The following is a 24,408-nucleotide window of genomic DNA, read 5'->3' as shown; positions in this document are numbered from 1 at the left end:
AGAATGTTGGAGCCAGGATGTCATTACAACCTGGAGTCTCAAACCATTACTTTCCGTCAACCAAAACAGTGTGGCTATAGAGCAATGTCTCCTTAACCTTGAGCTCCGGACCAGTCACATAGAATCCCAGAAACATGAGAAAACATATCAGTTAAGGACAAAGCCACCGAGTCACTTCCTTAAGTGCCACCCCAGCCCTCCCAGGCCAGCTCCTCCTGGTGATTCTGGCAGGACAACAGAGCTCTAGGCTAACTCTCAAAGACTCTCATAAGCTGGCCCATTTTTATGTAGTCCACCCTAGTCACCCTCTCCAGTTGTTTCTTACAGACTCTCCGACTTCATCCTATTCAAAAGTGAGCCCACCTCCTCCCACTCTGGAGCCCCAAGCCCCTCTTGCTTCCGTTCCCTGTCTCAGAGAGGGGTGCCATCCTCTCAGTAGCCCAGGTAAAAAGCCTCGACACTCTATTCACTACCCCTCTGCCTTGTTAATTCAAGCAGATCCCCGATTCTCCTGAATCTGTTCACCATTTCTCTGTCCCCCCCACCAATACCCCTGTTCAGGCGGCCCCTTTCTCACTAGGGTTAAGCAGTGGACCCTTGGCCTTTAGCTTGGCCCCCACATCAATCCATCCTCCTTAGTGCAGCCAAAGTGATGTTTCAAACTATAAATCTCACCATTTCCCTCCGTTGCTCAGAACTCTTCAAAGACCTCTCCACGGCTCTCAGGATCGACTTCTCAGGCATCAACAAGGTCTCTAACCATTTCCGCCTTGGAAATAACACTAGTTTCGCTTCCCTGACTGCCCCATGCTCTTTCTCTCCTAGGCCCTCCCTCTGCCTGGAACGCTCTCCCACCCCTTCCTCCCATTGTCTGGCTACTCCCACCTGCAGGTATTGCAGCCTGGGTTTCACTTCCCCTGAGAAACGGTCCAATTCCCAAGCCTAAGGTATACATCCCTCCTCCTCCGCACTGCCCCTTTCACAGGCCCCATGACCCCATGTTGTCAGGCAACATGTCTGCATACCCCACTAAACGCAAGGCTGAGAAGGCAGAGCATCTTATTCACTGCTGCATCCTTAGGACCTAGTTCACAGTACGAGCTCAAGGTCTGCTGTCAGATAAGTCTGTCTCCTCAGCTTATCGTGGGTGAGGTGTGGTCTCGTAATTCTCCATCTCCCCCACCTCATTCAGCAAGCCCTGGAGAAATGCTCACTGACCAAGCCTCACTTTGCTGCCTTCACTGAGGGAGGATTCAAAGGGAGGAGAACATCCCACCCTAAACAGCCCAGCAGTGGGAACTAACCCATTAGGGGAACCAAGGCTGCCCTGATTCTGAATCGTGTACTTTTCACAGCTGGAGGTTATCTTGGAGATCACCCGGTCCAGGGTTTCCTCAAGCTCTATGGTACTCCCAGGGCTCCAAGAACCACCCAAGACCAGAGGTCTGGGGGCTCAGACAACCCATCATGCCACGACCTTCTTTCATCTTGAGCTTCAGTTAAGGTTGGGTTTGAGAAAGAGTTTCGAAGCTAAAACTGGACAAGACCCCAAATTCAATTCCACCCCCTCAACTTACAGATACAAAACTGAAACACAAAGAGGTTAAGAGACTGGCTCTGGTCACACAGCTCTTTAGTGCCAGCAACCAGCCTCGGGATTCCGGCATTCTCTCCAGGTTTTCATGTACTTTTAAAATTGTGTATGCTATAGCTCACACAGCATACACACACGTAGAGAATAACTATTAGGAAGTATCTGTGTAGCTACACCCCCGGCCAAGAACACTAGTGCCCCTCCCTCTAAAGGCGAACCACTAACCTCTTTTCAAATAATTCCCACTTATATAAGAATCTCTGAATGACAGAGCTGAGCTTTGTCTATAGCTGAACTGCACAGAGTTTGTACTGCTTTGTGTCTTGCTTCTTTGGTTCTGCGTAAAGTGGGATCCATTCACGTTACTGTGTGTAGCTCAAGTTTGTTTTAGCTGTTGTGTGCTGCTCCATTGTATGAATACACCACAATGTGTTGATCTATGTTAAATATTCAAGGGTATCTCTCCTATGTTTTAACATCAATACTGAATCAACTGACTGCACACAATTTCAACATGACTGTAATGAAAATATCTGAGTATCCAAGGTAGGAACATGACCACTTCTCCAAGCAGGCTTCACTGGCCGGATGTTTCTAAAAAGCCAAGAAATGGGGAATCATGCAGGTGGGCCTCCTACAAACACAAATCCTCAGCAATCCACAGTGCATCCTTAGTGGCTACATATGTAGCAATCAAATCGGGTCCTAAAAATAAAGCCTTGCTACTTGCTAATAAATCTGAATCAATAAGAATAAGTAGTAACTCTACTGCTAATGATACCAGATATACAGACAGAAATTGATAAATAACCTTCACCCTAACCAGTTCTGAATTATTCAAGTCTAACATGAGGCTCCATGTGTTGCTTCCAGCACAGAGCTGGGCTATTCCCATAAGAGAAGAGGTACGCTTTTCTTTCCTTTCACGCAATACAGTGCACCTGGCTTTGAAGAGTCCCACATGCTAGAACTTGATTCTCTCTGACCAAGGCTCCAAGAAGAATAAAGTCACTGGGCTGATGACTCTGAGATTAGCTACATGGGCCAGGGCTAACTGGTCACTGGCACTAGTTAAGGTCCTAGAAACCCTGCCTACATTTACCTCTCCCATCCACAACTTCCACTGCTCTAAAAACCACGATGAGGAAGTTTCTAAACTCAATACACAGGCACATGACAACTCAATCACAGTCAAGACCAGAGTCTAAGTAACAGACCACATACCTTCCTATTAAAGCAGAATGTGTTACGGGACCAGACAGAAGAACCATGAATGCTGGCACCCAAGCAGGGAGAGAAGCAGCCACAAATCTTGAAAAATGCCCCCAGAAGAGTTAAGTCCTGTACAACACGCTCTCCAGATCAGCAGCTTGCCAACCTTACCCACACCAGGTCCACCGATAGCGACTTTTTCAAAGGTGGCAGGGCTTAGTGGACAAGAGCAAGGCTTTCGTCCTTATCCTACTAACAGCAGCATTACAGTGAACCGTCTTACAGGATGCGTACTGCATGCCAGGCGCCCTTCATACACAAATGCAAATTCTCAAAAGAACCTTAAAGTCATGTGAAAATGAGGACAGATAGTGTCACTGTCCTGCTCAAAACCTTCCACTCGTTCCTCATCTCGGAGTACAAGTCCAAAGCCGTGCAATGGCCTCCAAAACCCCACACAATCCGGCCTGTGCCCCCTCTCTGAGCTCATATCCTACTCTCCCAACTCAGCTCCAGACACAGGCTTCCTTGCTGTTCCTCAAAACTCCCAGGCCCACTGCACCTCAGGCCTGGGCTCTTGCTGTTACTCTGTCTGGAATGTTCTTCTTCCAGATATCCACACTGCTTGCTCCCTCACCTGCTTCAAGTCTTCGCCCAAAGGGGAACTTCTCAGCACAGCCTCAAATCGCACCATCACTCCTCTCTCCCCGCCGCATGTTTCTCTTCTCCGCTTCATTTCCCACCCCTATCTCACCCCAGCACTTAGTGTCTAGGAACTAAATACTTTATCTTGTTTGTCTGCCTCACCTTGATGTAAGTGCCATGCGGGATGGAGCCATCGCCCACCATTTGCTCTAGGTATCCCCGGCAGTTGGTATTTGAATGAATAAAATAGCATTTACTCTCAGTTTACATAAGAAAGTGGGGTAATTAATTGGCAAGATTAAGCACCCTGCCAAGCATACTAAAAATTACCAGAGCCAGGATTTGACCCTGGATCTGCAGGACTCCAAAGCAACGCTCTGAATCCACCCTTGCCTCTCCTCCAGAGCCAGTCAAATGGGCTCTTTTTTTTAAATCCCTAAACATGTGTCTCTCAAACCAGCCAGTCCCTCTGTAAATGCACCCCTTACAGCATCTACTGAAGATGGAAGTTAAGGAACCAAACCTTTACTCCATTAGTAAAGAATTTACAAAGATGTTTGTAGCACAGACTGGTGAGGATGGGTTTATTAGCGATATTAACCACCTGGAAGACCTTGAAAATGTCGACAACAACAAAATTATATATACATATATATATATATACACACACACACACACACACACATATATATACAGTTTAAAATATGGTAAAGGGAGAAAACACAAAGCCAAACACCTCTGGATTCAGACTAGAGAATGCCTTACTCTACACAAATACATCAGAAGAAGATCCTACAATCATAGTGCACTACTAACAGAATAGCAGCAGATACGAGAGCTACTTTTAAATAAATGCTCACAATAATGAGGTTTCTACAATACGGAGATTTCTTTTCAGGATTATGTCACATATTGCCTCTGGACCAGTTCTGTTAAGATTTTCATTCTTTGGTGGAGATCCTATTATGTAAGGAAATGGCAAAAAGAAGAAAGAAATAATACTCAGATTAGATCAGCTCCAAGATTACTAGCGTGGGAACCGAGGCCGTGCCTTCTAGTCACAATATTGTTGGCACCTCAGTTTAACCACTACCAACTCAAAGGGACGCAGTGAGGCCAGCGCTAAAGGCATCACTACCATCATTTACAATCAGTAGAGTTTCTTGCTCGAGTTGTCAAATAAAAGAATTAAAACTGATTATTTTACAGAAGCAAATTCTATTCATAAAACCACCAAGTCCCTACCCTGCAAAGGGCACTGATTAGTCATAGAAACAGAGATGCACCTGACTTCAAGACTGTAATTTAAATTAGTAGACAGGAGAACAGATCCTTCTGGGTTGTGTCCTCTTTGCAAGCTCTGGTGTGAGTTCTCAAGACAGGCTGCATCTTTCCCTCAAATTCATGTTCTCTGGGTTAAATTAGTTGAGACAGAACTCAAAAAAACCAGGAATCTGGGCTTCCCTGGTGGTGCAGTGGTTGAGAATCCGCCTGCCAATGCAGGGGGCACGGGTTCGAGCCCTGGTCTGGGAAGATCCCACATGCCGTGGAGCAACTAGGCCCGTGAGCCACAACTACTGAGCCTGCGCGTCTGGAGCCCGTGCTCCGCAACAAGAGAGGCCGCGACAGTGAGAGGCCCGCACACCGCGATGAAGGGTGGCCCCCGCTTGCCGCAACTAGAGAAAGCCCTCGCACAGAAACGAAGACCCAATATAGCCAAAACTAAATAAATAAATAAATTTTAAAAAATTTTTAAAAAAAGAAAAAAAGCTACTTCCTTAAAAATCGAATATTAAGGTCCAAAATATGCAGCTATTTGAGATTTAAAAAAAAAAAAATCCCCATTGTCAAGACACTTATGAAAATGAACCAATTTGCAACAGTGTAACACCCAACCCAGTGGCTTTCTACTTTCGCTACAACAATGTTGTATTAAAACAAACTGGGTCGTTTATTTCAGTAAGACATTTACTAATGCAACGCAATTACCCAATCTCAAACACCCAAGCATATTACTGCCAACATTACACTTTCAAATCATTTCATTTAATTAAGGTTACATGGAAGCTGAGTGGCTGCTTATGAATAATGTACATTAGAGCCCTTTCCCATCACCAGGATTTAATAGTTGTTTCCCGAAGAGATTGTTTCAGCTGTGCCTCTAGCCCCCTGCCCCCACTACCAACACTGCTGAATGTAAGGAGGCACTTCCTAAAGCTCCCATCCACTCTCTCCAAAAAATATCTGCTCAGCACCTCTGTGGTCAGCATTGTTCTAAGTACTGGGCATAGAACAGTGAACAAAACAGACAAAAGCCCCTGCCCTGAGGAAGCTTACCATTCTAAAGCCATTTCAAGCACTGCTTTGACATAAAACCAGAAGCCTGATCTCTCCCAAGAGTCACTGATGCCTCCCTGCTGCTGCTGTAACAAATTTTGCCAACTTTACTGCAAGGCTCACCATGATTTGGAGGCAGACAACTACATTTTACATTTGTGCTAAAGATTAGGGACAAATGAACTTCAGAGAAAAAGCTCATCACGGGGCTATGGAACACTCGCTGCTCTGATATGGTTTAATTATTCAAGCCAGAGAGCTGCTATTTCCTTTTCTTTATGTCTGAACATCAAGTGTGGCCTCGTAATTATCAGGTTCAGATAGGAAATTGCAACTTGCTTCTGCACATTAAAGAATGTCCAAAAATGCATCGACTACCCAGAGATAGGTGCTGCGGGGCCCATGAAGACTGAAGTCAGTGCAGGGGTTTATCACGGCAGACCTCATCGGGGAGCGCCTTCTAAATGCCCCTCTTCCCCACTCTCCTGCCTGGCTTTCATTATCATCCTGGCTGAGAGCAACTCAGGCTGCTGTTCTTATCTCCCAGGCATCTCAAATGCTATTCTTCTTTAAGTACATGGCAGTTTAGCTTTTGTCCAAAGCCTTAAGAGCTGCCACACCAATGGAAAAAAGAGAATACACAATTAACTCATTTTATCGATTTCCCAAGCTAAGTCCTGACACTGAACAAATGAGATCAGATTGCAAAAGATTAAACTTCCATCTCACAGCCCCATTTATAGCATTAAAATCTATCTGCCACCTGAGCTTGATTTCGTGGTCTTTGCCTCCTCTCTTTAAAGCACCCAGCACACCAGGTTGTTACTTCATTTGGTCCTATGAAGCAAGCAGTGGCAATTATCACCATTTTACAGATGAATAAACTGAGGCACAGGTATAAGGAAAAGGTGGTAGAATTTGGGTTTTTTAAAGCATGTTATTCTAATACTGAATTTATGCTACAAAAATTTGGAGAATGCACAGAAGTCAAGTCACAGCTGCCCAAAGAAAGAAAGAGAAAGGAAGCCCATGTCTCACAGAGGGCCAAGCCTTCAGCTACTGGACTCCTACGAGGCCTTTGCCCACTCTCCGATCACTCTCCCCAAGCAGGCCTGCTGTCCCACATACTGACAGAGGGGAAGGGACAGCTGGCATCAGAAAAGAGGAAGGCAAAAGTGCCAACTGCCATCTCTTATAGATGGGCACCTGCACCTACAGAATCCATTTCTATGGGGGGGGGGGGTCTGTCTTCCCGAAAACCTCAGCAGAAGGCACTACATTAAGACCAAAAAAAAAAAAAAAAAAAGACATGTTCAGTAAGAATGAGTGGCAATTGCTGTCATTCAGTCCAAGAAACAGTCATTGCCACTTGTTCCATGAGCACAAACCAGCGAGGCAGGAGGAAGGCAAAAGAAGAGTGGGAGATGCAGACCCTCCTCCACCATGAAGTCCAGGGCAGTGCAGGGCCACAGCTCAGCCCTGGGAACAAACCTGTGGACCAGCACGCGAGCCCCCTCCCAAGCCCAGTCCAGCTCAGTGGCTCAGCGCAGGCCACGCGCTCTGAAGGGAGCAGACCTGATGTCAAGGCCCCGCACTGCCCTTTCCCACCCGTTTGATTCTGGGTGGGCTATGGGCCCCCAAGGCCCAGATTCTGCATTTGGGAGCCAGGGATACTCGTCTCCTGGAGTACCGCCCTCACAGGGTGATCACAAGGATTAAAAACGTTTAAAGCAATTACCATAAAGCCCAACTGAGCATATGCTTTAGGTGTGTTAACTGCTATGATTACTGAATTCAGCGCAAGACTCTAGATGATTTAGACCTTCTCAAACTATCCCTAGTGAAGGACCATGTATTAAATTTCCAAACTATCATACTGATGTTTTTGGAAAATAATGATAAAAATGAATCACCAGAAAAATCACGTGCTTGAACGTCACAGCAACGCTGACCTGCCTAATACTTCTCAGGCACCTTCCAAAGTTGCACTAACTCGTCCAGGTCACCAAGATACCACTTAGGAAGGCTCATCATGTGACAGGTACCCAAACAATACTCAAAGAGCCCAGAGGGGCAGCCAGGTTTCTGAGGGCAGCCGGCTTCTAATTAAGGGGTAACTGAGGCCTGGGGGGAGAATCAGGTTTATGTAATAAAGTTACATAACCCACTCCCAATTCAGACATTTGTCCAAGCTGGACAAGCATGTTCAAGTGTCAGCTGACTCCTTCAGAAGACTCAACTCACACTGCCCTAGAGGGAACCTGGCAAAGAGCTGAAGGACCAGAGCAGGAATAAGAGCTCATCCTTCTTGAGGGATCAGTGTCACCACATCTGGGAGCAAAAATGTGATGATAATCAAGGCTGGAGGGTGCCAGGGCGACCAGCAGTGTCGGCACTACTTCAACAGCTGGAGCACGTGGCCACCTCCTCAGTGAAGCCCATGCAGTGCTTTCAGAGATCTACGGATAAATATCAATAGAACCTTCCTTCGGAGAAGATATACATGGTTACCTGCCTGCCCCCTTTCCTCACCCAGGAGGCTCCTCGTTGTTCCACAGGGCATTTGAAAATCACAGATACCAGGGGAAAAAAAGCACTAAAAGCCAGAAGACCCAGGTTCTACTCTGGACTCTACCACGAACAGGTTGTTTGATCTTGTACAAGTCGCTTTCCTGCTCTGAGCCTCAGTTTCCTCACCAGTACAGAAGGGGAACAAAGGCGATGTCACTGTCAGGACCCCTTCGGACTCCATGATTTGCAGGTGCTACACCTCAGTGAGCACTTACCTGTCATTTACACCTGACTCCACACCAGCACCTCTGTCCTCTGCTCCACCATACCTGTCCTACGAGTGACAACAGCTCTCCACTGACCCTGAGGTGGGGTGACAGCCTAGACTGCTCATTGCAGTCTACCCTCTCCCTCCCAGGCCTTTCCCCCTCACTCCTCACAATGCTCAGACAGGAGCGGGCCCTTGGCTAATCTTCAAAAGATGTCTGTGGAATTGAGTCTTAAGGCTAGATTCAACTAGCCTTGCATAAGGGAGGCTGACAGTTATGTCACCTCTTTCTTTCAAAGAAAACTTCTATTCCCATTTTATCAAGTATGTACTGAGTACCTAGCATGGCCATGCCCTGTGCCAGGCTCTAGAAAAACATTGTCCTTGTCCTCACAGACCTGACAGTTTACCACTGAAGCCTAGTCATCAGTCTGGCTTCAAAATCTTACAGAACATTCTAGAACTACTAAATAACCTACTCCAATATTTAAATCACCATTATCAGATATCTGTTCCTGTAACATGTTGGGGGATTTTTAGGAGCAGTGAATAGATTTTCTGGTGAGGATTCTGCATGGGTATACAAGGGTGAGTCAACGTGTAATGTTTTAGGGGCGTTGTTTCCTTTTTAAAGATAACTATTAGCTGATCCCCGTCTACTCTGGAAAAAAAAACAGGCTTGGAATGTTTCCAGCTACAACTAACCAGAGATGACAAAAGGAAGAAATAATGCAACATCATTACTCCTTCCATGTCCCACCCAGACCCTGCCCAGCTTCCCCATGTCTCCAAGACTTAGACACTGAATTAAAATATAGGGATTTCTAATAAGTGCAATAATGTTTTCCTAGATGATTCAGAATGGGTCAAACAAATTTAATTAACAAAAATTGGAAGTCTAGGACGGAATCCTAAGAATAATCATACCACATTCCTGTGGTCCTAAGAGACCAAAGTTCTCAGCTACAGGACATACAACAATTGGTATCACTCCACGAAAGATGGGGCTACTTTTCTTTCACTAGCAATCCCCCAGTAACACGTGGAGAGATATGTCCCCATAACAGCCTTCTCCCTGGTGGCACAGTAGTTAAGAATCCACCTGCCAATGCAGGGGACATGGGTTCGAGCCCTGGTCTGGGAAGATCCCACATGCTGTGGAGCAACTAAGCCTGTGCACCATAACTACTGAGCCTGCACTCTAGAGCCCGCGTGGCACAACTACTGAGCCCGTGTGCCATAACTACTGAAGCCCGTGCACCTAGAGCCCAAGCTCCGACACAAGAGAAGCCACTTCAATGAGAAGCCCGTGCACCGCAAGGAAGAGTAGCCCCCGCTCGCCGCAACTAGAGAAAGCTCACGCGCAGCAAAAAAGACCCAATGCAGCCAAAAATAAATAAATTAAAAAAAAAAAACAAAAACACCTTTGCATAAAACCAGTCTCCAAAGGCCTGGGACGGCACTTCCAGCCCCACTCATGGATCAGGAGCAAGCTTCCATGATCCCTGAGCCCAGTACAAGAAACAGCTCTAGGGACATCAGTTATAAAATCTGAAAACTTTGGACTATATAACTCTACACAGTATACCATCACCCCCTTTCTCCTTGGGAGTCTGGTTTTCTTCCTCTCTAGAACCAAAACCTTATAATCTATAAAATGGGAGAATTAGAATACCTGCTTGCTTCTTAAACGTTCTGAAAAGCCCAGAAAAATGTAAGTGCCTGAAGAAAATAGGGCCATTTTGCTCTGTCCGTAGGCCCCGGCACTCCCAGCAGAGCAGGAGACAAACAAAAGCTACACTTGGCAAATGCCCAAGAGCTTCCCAGCTTCAGCTGACAAATGAAATGATTTTGTTACTAAGAACATCCCTTCCTCTTTCAGACCCCTCCCTGCCTTGGACTTGAACCCACAGAATAGGCCCCTCCCTGGCTTATATAATATCCCTACCACGTGGCACGCCATGTGATAACCACTTACTGTACAAAAGGAGCAAAAAACGAGTGCTGGGCCGTCCCATCTCCTCCCCACAACTGTGCTCCTGCACTGCCAGGTTCCATGTGGAGACGAAAGAAAGAAAAGGATAATGGACTTCAGCAATGACTGCAATACATTACCCCAGGCTTAATGAAAATGGCCTTTTTATTACCACCTCAGCCTCCTACACTCAATGCAATCAAGAAAATGTTTGTCAAATGATTCCAACTCCGTAGAACACAACCAACTTTTTTTCCCTAAACCCTGAGACCAGCTAGGATGCCCAGTTGTCCCAGTTTGTCTGGGACTTTCCCAGTTCAGAGTGTCTGGGGAAATCCCCTCCGTCTCAGGCAAAACAGGACAGGTGGTCACCCTGAGACCAGCAGATCCTAGGCTGCTGCTACAGAAAAACAAATATGTAGGTAGGACCACATGTTTCCATCTGAATCCCAATAACACAGCCTCAAGACAAGGTCATCACAGCCCTTAGCAACTTCAAGTGTCTCGCTGGTGACGAGCGCTCAGCTACTAAGAGCTGAGAGCCTAGACGAGTGCCAGGGTTTCAGAGTCTCCTGGAGGGCTTGATAAAACACACTAACCCCCAGAGATTCTGGTCCATAGATCTGGCCTGGGACCCATGCATGTGCATTTCTAACGAACTCCCAGGTGCCACTGAGGTTGCTGGTCACAGACCATACTAGGAAGAGGAATGGCCTGGGCTGCAGCTCATCTGTTAACTCCCTGACAAAGCTTGAGTCAGCTATGGACCTTCCTGGGAAGCCACTGACCTTCCTGGGCTTGTTTCTTCATCTGTAAGTATGCATGACCCCTACAAGTATATGTGACCCCTAAGTGCTCCTCAAATGCTGTGTTTCCAGAACAGTGTTTCTCTCACTTTAGCACAAAGAATCACCTGGAAGGCTTGTTGAAACAGATTCCGGGTCCCGTCTACTTACTGGTTCAACAGGTCTGAGGTGGGCCCAGGAAGCTGGATTCTACGAAGCTCACGGGTGATGGTGATTCTGCTGAGGGGACCACTTTGAGGAGCGCTGTTCTCCAACATACAAGAGGCCCTTGGGCCGTACTTATGCCAATTGTGAACATACAGCCAAGTAGCAATTACCCTATGGGCTTTCACATCGTTCAGCTTTAAGTTTTTTTAATCCTCAACAAATTCTATTTTCTCCTTACTCATTACACCAACAGCTGCATTCCATCTCCCTAAACGTTTTATATGTGGATTCACAGATTGCTGTCGCTGCAGATACAGTAATCTCATGGGCTACAGAAGTTTTCTGCTCAATGGTCCGCCCAGTTCCCGTGACAGGGTCACAGAGAAACTCAGGCGGAAAGGACAATCTCTTCACTCTAAAGATGAGAAAGACCCAGAGATGCAGTGGCTTGCCCCAAGGCCCAGAGTCAGCGAGCAGCAAGAATGAGTCCTCTTGATCTCCAGCTAAAACATTTATACACATCTTCCTTTCCCCCCTAAAGGAGGGGGTATTAAAGGGAAAAAAACCCCACCAATATCAATCAGCCTGCTTAACTCAGGCCCATCACTGAGCTCCGCTTCTGATCTTTTTCAATTACTTCTCCCAGGGCTTCTTATAAAATTCTAAAAGAAAATAGGATTAGCTAGACAGGATCTTGCCAATGAAAGCAAAAATCTTTACTTTGCTTTGGATGCCTTCTAATAGGTAGAAATATTTTTAATGAGCTAGTTGACTAGACCCTTCTCATAGCTCTGAAGATGAATGTTGGGTTCGCCAAAAACATAATTCTTAAAATATCTAGCTTCTAGCACACAAGGCCTTCAAAAAGGTATAAATGAGAAACACCACTGTGTACTCCACAAACAATATTGTGCATGTGTATACATTTGCTAAATTTCTTAAATATTTAAGCTATTCACTTCTACTTTGATGACGGAGAGAAGGAACAAAGGCTCATCGAGCACTGCTTTGCAGTTTACTTTCCTTCTGGAGACAGAGCAGGACGTCCGAAACTGGTCAGCTTCCCGACCTTCACAGTCAGCATTCTTCTGGAGGCTTGAAGGCTGGGTCTGCTTGAGGCAGGCCTCATACACAGTCCATGCCCCAAAGATCACACAGCTTCCTACCCGGAAACAATCTTCCCTCCATCAAGAAGCAAGAGCTTTTCTAGGTTTCTGGAGTCTGTTTCCTGAAACCCTTCCCAGACTCATTAAAAGACGAAACGGAAGAAGACGAGGGGCAGGAAAGAGACCCCTCACTTCTCGGGGCAACATGAGTCTGTTGCTGGGACCCACAGAATCCTCATGAGGTCCCAATGGGTCACGTCCTAAGGAAGCACTCCTGGAAAGTGGAGCATTGTTCCACCTGCCCCACCCTTTTCACCCGGTGTGATCTGCTCCCGGATCCAGCCCAGGCCCTCCTCTAAGTAGGCTGCCTGGCCGTAAGCAGGTCACTTCACATGTGAGCCTTCATTTCTTCACATGTGAGACAGAGATAATCCCTGCCCGGCTGGGGGTTGGAGGATGCTTTGTGCCAGGGTAAGGGTCTGCCTCTGCTTTCGGGCGAGTCCACCTACTAGCTGATACCTTGAGGTTGGTCCACCTTCACAAGAGTAGCTGAGGGGGGACCTTCAAGATGGCAGAGCAGTAAGACGTGGAGATCACCTTCCTCCCCACAAATACATCAGAAATACATCTACACGTGGAACAACTCCTACAGAACATGTACTGAACGCTGGCAGAAGACCTCAGACTTCCCAAAAGGCAAGAAACTCCCCACGTGCCTGGGTAGGGCAAAAGAAAAAAGAAAAAACAGACAAAAGAATAGGGATGGGACCTGCACCTCTGGGAGAGAGCTGTGAAGGAGGAAAGGTTTCCACACACTAGGAAGCCCCTTCACTGGCAGAGACAGGGGGTTGGGTGGGGGGAAGCTTTGGAGCCACAGAGGAGAGCGCAGCAACAGGGGTGCAGAGGACAAAGCGGAGAGATTCCCGCACAGAGGATCGGTGCCGACCAGCACTCACCAGCCTGAGAGGCTTGTCTGCTCACCCGCCGGGGCGGGCAGGGGCTGGGAGCTGAGACTCGGGCTTCGGAGGTCGGATCCCAGGGAGAGGACTGGGGTTGGCTGCGTGAACACAGCCTGAAGGGGGCTAGTGCGCCACAGCTAGCCGGGAGGGAGTCCGGGAAAAAGTCTGGAACTGCCTAAGAGGCAAGAGACCACTGTTTCGGGGTGCATGAGGAGAGAGGATTCCTTCCCCGTGTGCCCACAGAAGGCAGAGCACCGTCTAAGCAAGCTCCAGAGACGGGCGCGAGCCACGGCTATCAGCACGGACACCAGAGACGGGCATGAAATGCTAAGGCTGCTGCTGCCGCCACCAAGAAGCCTGTGTGCAAGCACAGGTCACTATCCACACCTCCCCACCCCGGAGTCTGTGCAGCCCGCCACTGCCAGGGTCCCGTGATCCAGGGACAACTTCCCCAGGGGAACACATGGCGCACCTCAGGCTGTTGCAACGTCACTCTGGCCTCTGCCGCCGCAGGGTCGCCCTGCATTCCAACTATAACTACCGTATCCCCAACCGGCATGAATGAGCAAGAGCCCCGTTGTCAGCCGCTGCTTTAACCCCCTCCTGTCTCGGTGGGGAACAGATGCCTGAGGGCAACCTACACGCAGAGGCGGTGACAAATCCAAAGCTGAACCCCAGGAGCTGTGCGAACAAAGAAGAGAAAGGGAAATTTCTCCCAGCAGCCTCAGGAGCAGCGGATTAAATCCCCAAAATCAACTCGATGAACGCTGCACCTGCGGAATACCTGAATAGACAACGAATCATCCCAAAACTGAGGCAGTGGACTTTGGTAGCAACTGTAGACTTGGGGTTTTCTGTCTGCAGCTAACTTGTTTCTGATTTTTACGTTTATCTTAGTATAATTTTTAGCACTTTTTATCATTGCTGGACTTGTTTATTGGTTTGGTTGCTCTCTTCTTTTCTTTAATATTATTACTATTTAAATCTGTTTATTTTAATACTTTTAAAATTTATTTTAATAATATTATTTTATTCATTTTTTAAATTTATTATTTATTTTCTTTCATTTTTTCTCCCTTTTCTTCTGAGCCATGTGGCTGATAGGGTCTTAGTATCCTGGCCCGGTGTCAGGCCTGAGCCTCTGAGGTGGGAGAGCCAAGTTCAGGACACTAGACCACCAGAGACCTCCCGGCACCACGTAATATCAATCGGTGAGAGCCCTCCCAGAGACCTCCGTCTCAATGCTAAGACCCAGCTCCACCCAATGGCCAGCAAGCTCCAGTGCTGGACACCCTATGCCAAACAACAAGCAAGGCAGAAACACAACCCCACCCATTAGCAGAGAGGCTGCCTAAAACCATACTAAGTTCACAGACACCCCAAAACACGCCACTGGACGTGCCCCTGCCCACCAGAAAGACAAGATCCAGCCCCACCCACCAGAACACAGGCACCAGTCCCCTCCACCAGGAAGCCTACACAAGCCACTGAACCAACCTCACCCACTGGGGGCAGACACCCAAAACAACGGGAACTACGAACTTGCAGCCTGTGAAAAGGAGACCCCAAACACAGTAAGTTAGGCAAAACGAGAAGATAAAGAAATATGCAGCAGATGAAGGAGCAAGGAAAAAACCCACCAAACCAAACAAATAAAGAGGAAATAGGCAGTCTACCTAAAAAAGAATTCAGAGTAATCACAGTAAAGATGATCGAAAATCTTGGAAAAAGAATGGAGAAAATACAAGAAATGTTTAACAAGGACCTAGAAGAACTAAAGAGCAAACAAACAATGATGAACAACACAACAAATGACACTTAAAATTCTCTAGAAGGAATCAATAGCAGAATAACTGAGGCAGAAGAAAGGCTAAGTGACCTGGAAGATAAAATAGTGGAAATAACTACCACAGAGCAGAATAAAGAAAAAAGAATGAAAAGAATTGAGGACAGTCTCAGAGACCTCTGGGACAACATTAAACATACCAACATTCAAATTATAAGGGTCCCAGAAGAAGAAGAGAAAAAAAAGGGACTGAGAAAATATTTGAAGAGATTATAGTTGAAAATTTCCCTAATATGGGAAAGGAAATAGTTAATCAAGTCCATGAAGCTCAGAGAGTCATATACAAGATAAATCCAAGGAGAAACATGCCAAGACACATATTAATCAAACTATCAAAAATTAAACACAAAGAAAAAATATTAAAACCAGCAAGGGAAAAGCAACACATAACATACAAGGGAATCCCCATAAGGTTAACAGCTGATCTTTCAGCAGAAACTCTGCAAGCCAGTAGGGAGTGGCAGGACATATTTAAAGTGATGAAAGGGAAAAACCTACAACAAAGATTACTCTACCCAGAAAAGATCTCATTCAGATTCGATGGAATAATTAAAACCTTTAGAGACAAGCAAAAGCTAAGAGAATTCAGCACCACCAAACCAGCTTTACAACAAATGCTAAAGAAACTTCTCCAGGCAGGAAACACAAGAGAAGGGAAAGACCTACAATAACAAATGCAAAACAATTAAGAAAATGATAATAGGAACATACATATCAATAACTACCTTAAACATAAATGGATTAAATGTTCCAACCAAAAGGCATAGACTGGCTGAATGGATGCAAAAACAAGACCCATATATATGCTGTCTACAAGAGACCCACTTCAGACCTAGGGACACATACAGACTGAAAGTGAGGGGACGGAAGAAGATATTCCAAGCAAATGGAAATCAAAAGAAAGCTAGAGTAGCAATTCTCATATCAGACAAAATAGACTTTAAAGACTGTTACAAGAAACAAAGAAGGACACTACATAATGATCAAGGGATCAATCCAAGAAGAAGATATAACAACTGTAAATATTTATGCACCCAACATAGGAGCACCCCAATACATAAGGCAAATGCTAACAGCCATAAAAGGGGAAATCGACAGTAACACAATCATAGTAGGAGATTTTAACACCCCACTTTCACCAATGGACGGATCATCCAAAATGAAAATAAATAAGCAAACACAAACTTTAAATGATACATTAAACAAGATGGACTTAATTGATATTTACAGGACATTCCATCCAAAAATAACAATACACTTTCTTCCCAAGTGCTCATGGAACATTCCCAGGATAGATCATATCTTAGGTCACAAATCAAGCCTTGGTATATTTAAGAAAACTGAAATCGTATCAAGTATCTTTTCCAACCACAACACTATGAGACTAGATGTGAATTACAGGAAAAAAACTGTAAAAAATACAAACACATGGAGGCTACACAATACACTACTTAATAACCAAGAGATGACTGAAGAAATCAAAGAGGAAATTAAAAACTACCTAGAAACAAATGTACAATGAAAACACGACAACCCAAAACCTATGGGATGCAGCAAAAGCAGTTCTAAGAGGGAATTTTATAGCAATACAATTCTACCTCAAGAAAGAAGAAAAATCTCAAATAAACAACCTAAACTTACACCTAAAGCAATTAGAGAAAAAAGAACAAAAACAACCCAAAGTTAGCAGAAAGAAAGAAATCATAAAGATCAGATCAGAAATAAATGAAAAAGAAATGAAGGAAACGATACCAAAGATCAATAAAACTAAAAGCTGGTTCTTTGTGAAGATAAACAAAATTGATAAACCATTAGCCAGACTCATCAAGAAAAAAAGAGAGAAGACTCAAATCAACAGAATTAGAAATGAAAAAGGAGAAGTAACAACTGACACTGCAGAAATACAAAGGATCATGAGAGATTACTACAAGCAACTATATGCCAATAAAATGGACAACCTGGAAGAAATGGACAAATTCTTAGAAAAGCACAACCTTCCAAGACTGAACCAGGAAGAATTAGAAAATATAAACAGACCTATCACAAGTAATGAAATTGAAACTGTAATTAAAAATCTTCCAACAAACAAAAGCCCAGGACCAGATGGCTTCACAGGCAAATTCTATCAAACATTTAGAGAAGAGCTAACACCTATCCTTCTCAAACTCTTCCAAAATATAGCAGAGGGAGGAACACTCCCAAACTCATTCTATGAGGCCACCATCACCCTCATACCAAAACCAGACAAAGATGTCACAAAAAAAGAAAACTACAGGCCAATATCACTGATGAACATAGATGCAAAAATCCTCAACAAAATACTAGCAAACAGAATCCAACAGCCCATTAAAAGGATCATACACCATGATCAAGTGGGGTTTATCCCAGCAACGCAAGGATTCTTCAATATATGCAAATCAATGTGATACACCATATTAACAAACTGAAGGAGAAAAACCATATGATAATCTCAATAGGTGCAGAAAAAGCTTTTGACAAAATTCAACACCCATTTATGATAAAAACCCTCCAGAAAGTAGGCAAAGAGGAAACTTACCTCAACATAATAAAGGCCATGTATGACACACCCACAGCCAACATCATTCTCAATGGTGAAAAACGGAAACCATTTCCTCTAAGATCAGGAACAAGACAAGGTTGCCCACTCTCACCACTATTATTCAACATAATTTTGGAAGTTTTCACCACAGCAGTCAGAGAAGAAAAAGAAATAAAAGGAATCCAAATCGGAAAACAGGAAGTAAAACTGTCACTGTTTGCAAATGACATGATACTATACATAGAGAATCCTAAAGATGCTACCAGAGAACTACTAGAGCTAATCAATGAATTTGGTAGAGTAGCAGGATACAAAATTAATGCACAGAAATCTCTTGCATTCCTATACACTAATGATGAAAAATCTGAAAGAGAAATTATGGAAACACTCCCATTTACCACTGCAACAAAAAGAATAAAATACCTAGGAATAAACCTACCTAAGGAGGCAAAAGACCTGTATACAGAAAACTATAAGACACTGATGAAAGAAATTCAAGATGATACAAACAGGTGGAGAGATATACCATGTTCTTGGATTGGAAGAATCAACTTTGTGAAAATGACTCTACTACCCAAAGCAATCTACAAATTCAATGCAATCCCTATCAAACTACCAATGGCATTTTTCACAGAACTAAAACAAAAAATTTCACAATTTGTATGGAAACACAAAAGACCCCGAATAGCCAAAGCAATCTTGAGGAAAAAAACGGAGCTGGAGGAATCAGGCTCCTGGACTTCAGACTATACTACAAAGCTACAGTAATCAAGACAGTATAGTACTGGCACAAAAACAGAAATATAGATCAATGGAACAAAGTCCAGACATAAACCCATGCACATATGGTCACCTTATCTTTGATAAAGGAGGCAAGAATATACAGTGGAGAAAAGACAGCCTCTTCAATAAGTGGTGCTGGGAAAACTGGACAACTACATGGAAAAGAATGAAATTAGAACACTCCCTAACACCATACACAAAAATAAACTCAAAATGGATTAAAGACCTAAATGTAAGGCCAGACACTATAAAATTCTTAGAGGAAAACATACGCAGAACACACTATGACATAAATCACAGCAAGATCCTTTTTGACCCACCTCCTAGAGAAATGGAAATAAAAACAAAAATAAACAAATGGGACCTAATGAAACTTAAAAGCTTTTGCACAGCAAAGGAAACCATAAACAAGACGAAAAGACAACCCTGTGTCGGGGAGAAAATATCTGCAAACGAAGCTACTGACAAACAAAGCAACTGACAAAGGATTAATCTCCAAAATATACAAGCAGCTCAATATCAAAAAACAAACAACCCAATCCAAAAATGGGCAGAAGACCTAAATAGACATTTCTCCAAAGAAGATATACAGATTGCCAACAAACGTATGAAAGAATGCTCAACATCATTAATCATTAGAGAAATGCAAATCAAAACTACAGTGAGGTATCACCTCACACCAGTCAGAATGGCCATCATCAAAAAATCTACAAACAAGAAATGCTGGAGAGTGTGTGGAGAAAAGGGAACCCCCTTGCACTGGTGGGAATGTAAATTGATACAGCCACTATGGAGAACAGTATGGAGGTTCCTTAGAAACTAAAAATAGAACTACCATATGACCCAGCAATCCCACTACTGGGCATATACCCTGAGAAAACCGTAATTCAAAAGGAGTCATGTCCCACAATGTTCATTGCCGCTCTATTTACAATAGCCAGGACATGGAAGCAACCTAAGTGTCCATCGACAGATGAATGGATAAAGAAGATGTGGCACATATATACAATGGAATATTACTCAGCCATAAAAAGAAACAAAACTGAGTTATTTGTAGTGAGGTGGATGGACCTAGAGTCTGTCATGCAGAGTGAAGTAAGTCAGAAAGAGATAAACAAATACCGTACACTAACACATATATATGGAATCTAAAAAAAGACAAAAAAAATGGTTCTGATGAACCTAGGGGCAGGACAGGAATAAAGATGCAGACGTAGAGAATGGACTTGAGGATACAGGGAGGGGGAAGGTAAGCTGGGATGAAGTGAGAGTAGCACTGACATGTAATACACTACCAAATGTAAAATAGCTAGTGGGAAGCAGCTGCATAGCACCGGGAGATCAGCTCGGTGCTTTGTGACCACCTAGAGGGGTGGGATAGGGAACGTGGGAGGGAGACACAAGAGGGAGGGGATATTGGGATATATGTAGACATATAGTTGATTCACTTTGTTATGCAGCAGAAACTAACAACATTGTAAAGCAATTATACTCCAATAAAGATGATTTAAAAAAAAAAAAAAAAAAGAATAGTTTATGAGCACTGCTACTTCCGGAGTAGCTAGCAGATGGTGACACTTACCCACGCTCTGCTTTACGAGTTTTAGGAACTTCTAGGCCAGACTCAGCAACTGAGGATCTCTTGCTGTCCACCTCTGACCTGCCCTCCAGCCCAAAAGCCAGCCAGTGCAGCAACGCACTGGCAATTTAGCTGTGTGTTCTCTTCTCTAGGCCTCTGCATACACCGCTCCCCATACCTGAAATGCTTTCCCTTCTCCCCAGGGGCTTTTCAAATTCCTCTAGGCCTAGTTTGGGTCCCCACGCTGCAAAGCCTTTCTGTTCTGAGAGTTCTTTCCCTTTCCCTCCCTGCAGGTGCCTTCATGAAGCCCCCTCTGAACTCTCCCAGTGGCACTGTCAGCCCCATTGTGTGTGCCCAGTATGCACCCCTCGTGTACCTGTACGGTCTGTGGTTTGCAGTTTGTATCTCCGTCCCCCCCTTCTAGATGTATGAGCATCCTGAGGCCTCACTTATTTCTTCACCCCCAGTGACAATCACCAAAGTGGTTTAATAAACCTTGTTAGAATACACGAACTATCTCTATACGTAAGATAATTCAGTTACGGTATCAATGACCTTTTTAAGTAAATTCCCAATGCTGGTCTGTCTCACACTAAACAAACAATATGTGAAAATCAGATTTACCTAAAAGATACATCCAAAGGGTTATGTACAACAGGATTCACCAGAGGACTCTTTTTTTAAATATCATCAGGTTCCTGTGCATTTATAATAGGATTCAGTCTGATATTTATTTTTTCAGGAACTTGCACTCAATTTAATTCAGCCGACATTTACTGAGAACCAGCTGTCACCTAATGGAAGTTGTTCTTCAGAACTGACTGTAGCTGGGGCTTGCCCTGTGTGTGTCCTCATCCTCGTCATTCCATGTAATTACAAAGTCTCTACTTAACAGAGTCCCTGAGGCAAGAAAGAGACCCTGTAGCCCCACAAACACAAGCAGGCACTCTCTTCAGGAGCCTCCAGCCCAGGGACACACCAGCACCTGAGGCCGCAACTCATGAATATATCAGACACCGCAGACTCCCAGGACCCCAAACAAGCACCAGCATCAGTCCTTTTTGATCACAGACTGTAAAGACTTTACTTTTCATTAAAATATTTCAAATGGACACCATCTTTAGTTTCTTTTCCCTGCTCCCAAGATTCAAACTCCCCATGGAAAGAGCATGAACTCTTGGGGGGTTTTAGAGTCAGATGGGCAGCCCTGAATTGAACCTCAAAGCTGCTGCTTAGCAGCTATGCAAACTTAGACACATAAGTTAGCTTCTCTAGGCCTCTGCTTCCTTACATGAAAAAAAAAGGGTGATTTGAGAACTAAACAGTGTGCAGAAAGCACTAGAATACTGGTACAGAGAAGGCATTCACTCCATGGCAATTTTCATCACCAAATCACATGTCTGCTGATCACACAATTCACTCCTTGCAGGAAGTCTGCCTTGAGAGAAGTAAAAATACGGTTCTTCCTTGTGTTGCTTATTTTAAAAACACAGCCTTAAAATGCAAGTCAATTCCACAAAAAAATACCACTTTGCATCCACTATGATGTCTAGAATTTTTTAAAAAATAGAAAATAAACAAGTGTTGGCAAAGATGTGGAGAAATAAGAATCCTCATATATTGCGGACTCAAATGTAAAATGGTGCACCTGCTGTGGAAAATGGTTTGGTGTTGACTGAAGAACCTGAACACAGAAATACCACATGATCCAGCAATTCCACTCCTAGGCACACACCCAAGAGAACTGACAACACGTACTCAAATTCTCTTCCACAAATGTTCACAGCAGCACTGTGTGTGCACAATGGCCTAAATGGTGGAAACAACCCAAATGTCTATCAGATGAGGAAGAGATAAACAAAATGTGGTAGATCCATACAGTGGACTATTATTCAGCCATAAAAAGAAATGAAGTTCTGACACCTGCTACAATGCAAGGGACCTGGAAAATGTTATGCTTTGTGAAAGAGGCTAGACACGAAAGGTCATATATCATATGATTCCATTTATATGAAATATCCAGCATAAGCAAATCCATAGAAACAGAAAGCAGATTTGTGGTTGCCAGGGCTAGTGGAAGGGAGAAATGGGTACATGATCTCCTTCACAAGTGATGGAAACATTCTGGAAGCAGACAGAGGTGGTAGTTGCCCAATATTGTGAATGTACTGAATGCCACTGAACTGGATACTTTAAAATGGTCACCGGTATATTATGTAAATTTCACCTCAGTAAATTTTTTTAAAGCCTCTATAAGAAGATTTAAAAATTTCTATTTTCAAATGGTAGGATGTAAATGTGTCCCTGCCTGTTCAGGCATTTCTCAAATACCTAGTGGCAGCCTGCTGTGTGCTAGGCACTGGGCTCAATACTGATCCCTGCCCTCATGTATCTCATCACCTTGTGGACCGTTTGTATCATTAAGTAGGGTTTTTTTGTGCCTATACACAACACACAGACATAAGCCATGCACAGAATATAATGTGGTTTTCTTCCCATTCAAGCTCAGTCAGTCATTTGAGTAACTGGCCCGTGAACTGTGTATATATAAATAAGACCATTTCCACCGTAGCATGTTACTTGCGCTTTTCGCTCTACTTAGTAAATTTAATTGAATTACCATCTAAAAATTCAGCAAAACCACATTATGACCTGTGATTAGCATGAGATTTCCTTGAATTCTGCAACACTAGATGCCTACTAGATGCCTCTGCCTACTTAAACTGGTTTTTGATAACAGAAGTTCTAGCAACCACAATTTTATTCTCAAAGCTTTACAGACTTCACAGTAAAACTGTGAGATTCTTTACAAGTTTTCTGACACACGTGCTAAAACATATTTTCATCAAAATGTGGCTTCTTTAGTTGAACACTCATGCCCACAGGGGAGACTGGATATCTTGTCCCAAGCACCACGGGGCCCCATCCTATGCCCTCAAGACACAGTAGCATTTACATTATGGAAGCCATCACCATGTTCCTTCTTCTGTTTTATTAAAAGGCTTAGGGAAAGTGTGGATGTTTTTCTCACCTCTGTTTTCAAGTGAACATTAAAGAGGAAAAAAAAATTCTCTTGAATGATAGGAATACCACAGAACCAGAAAATGCTTTGAAACCAGAAGGAAAGATACATGTATGAACTACAAGGAAGCCCTGTGCAAATCTCCAATCCAGAAGATGCATAAACCTACGAGCCGAGTATCAAACCTTTACCATGGCGTCCTTCCCATCATTTACTCCATATATCACTGTTTGCTTCTGGCACATCCCTCCTGCTGCTTGATCATTTTGAATAGTATATGCTATTTTTTTAAGATAAACTTCAAGTGAACCTATTTCAAGAATGTTATACTACCCTTCTTGATAAACTACAGACATCCAAGTAAGAATGGAGAAGCCCTACTTTAATTTCTCCAGACTAAAAGAGGACAGAGGCAACACGATAAAGGTTAACAAAGAGACCGCAGCACTGGAAACCAGACTCAAATCAAGGACCTGATGAGCAGACAGAACAGGAGCATTCAGAAACCCAGCCTCCACCCCCAGCCTCCACGGCTCTGAGGTTACAGGCGCCCGACAAAGGCATGTCCCTTCTGAACTCCTTCCTGTAGGAACAGGCACCAGGGATGCCTGGCCATGTGGGTGGGGTTGGAGGGGGTCACAAAACTACTTTTACCCCTTTCTCCAAGGGTACGATGCAGTAAACCTTTCTAAATATTAAACTGAAAAGAAACTGCCTGAATTAAGGGATTCATCGAAATAAATGAGGACCCCTAGAGTTTGATTTTTATTTAGCAAATATTTATATTTAGCACTTGCTATGTGCCAGGAACTGTTCTAAGAGCTTTACAAGTACTAGGTTATTTAATCTTCTAAACAACCCTATGATTATTCAGCATCTAGGTAGATACCCAGAACAATGGAAAGTAGGATTTCAAGCAGATACTTGCACACCAAAGTTTATAGTCGCATTAGTCACAATAGCCAAAAGGTGGAAACAAACCAAACGTCCACTGACAGATGAATGGATAAACAGCAAGTGGTCTAATACCTACAATGGAAAATTATCCAAACTTAAAG

The 24,408-nt window shown here is 44.0% G+C and overlaps 1 protein-coding gene across 6 annotated transcripts in view; it reads right to left on the bottom strand.

Annotated features, from left to right (window-relative positions):
• The window catches only part of MYO5B (myosin VB), a 361,242-nt gene that overhangs the window by 264,709 nt on the left and 72,125 nt on the right, over positions 1–24,408 (bottom strand). For 5 of the 6 annotated variants that reach the window (XM_082416523.1, XM_082416524.1, XM_082416527.1 and 2 more), the window contains exon 1: positions 676–759. The exons of the other annotated variant lie outside the window; for it this stretch is intronic. In XM_082416523.1, the coding sequence (XP_082272649.1) occupies positions 676–744 (69 nt within the window). In that variant the 5' untranslated portion in view covers positions 745–759. Of the gene's footprint in view, positions 1–675; positions 760–24,408 lie in introns of those variants that run through there. 6 annotated transcript variants of the gene reach the window in all.

This window comes from Balaenoptera physalus (genome assembly GCF_965194825.1).
Source record: "Balaenoptera physalus genome assembly, chromosome: 12".
Taxonomy (NCBI): Eukaryota; Metazoa; Chordata; class Mammalia; order Artiodactyla; family Balaenopteridae; genus Balaenoptera; species Balaenoptera physalus.
This window is presented reverse-complemented; position numbering and strand designations above follow the sequence as displayed.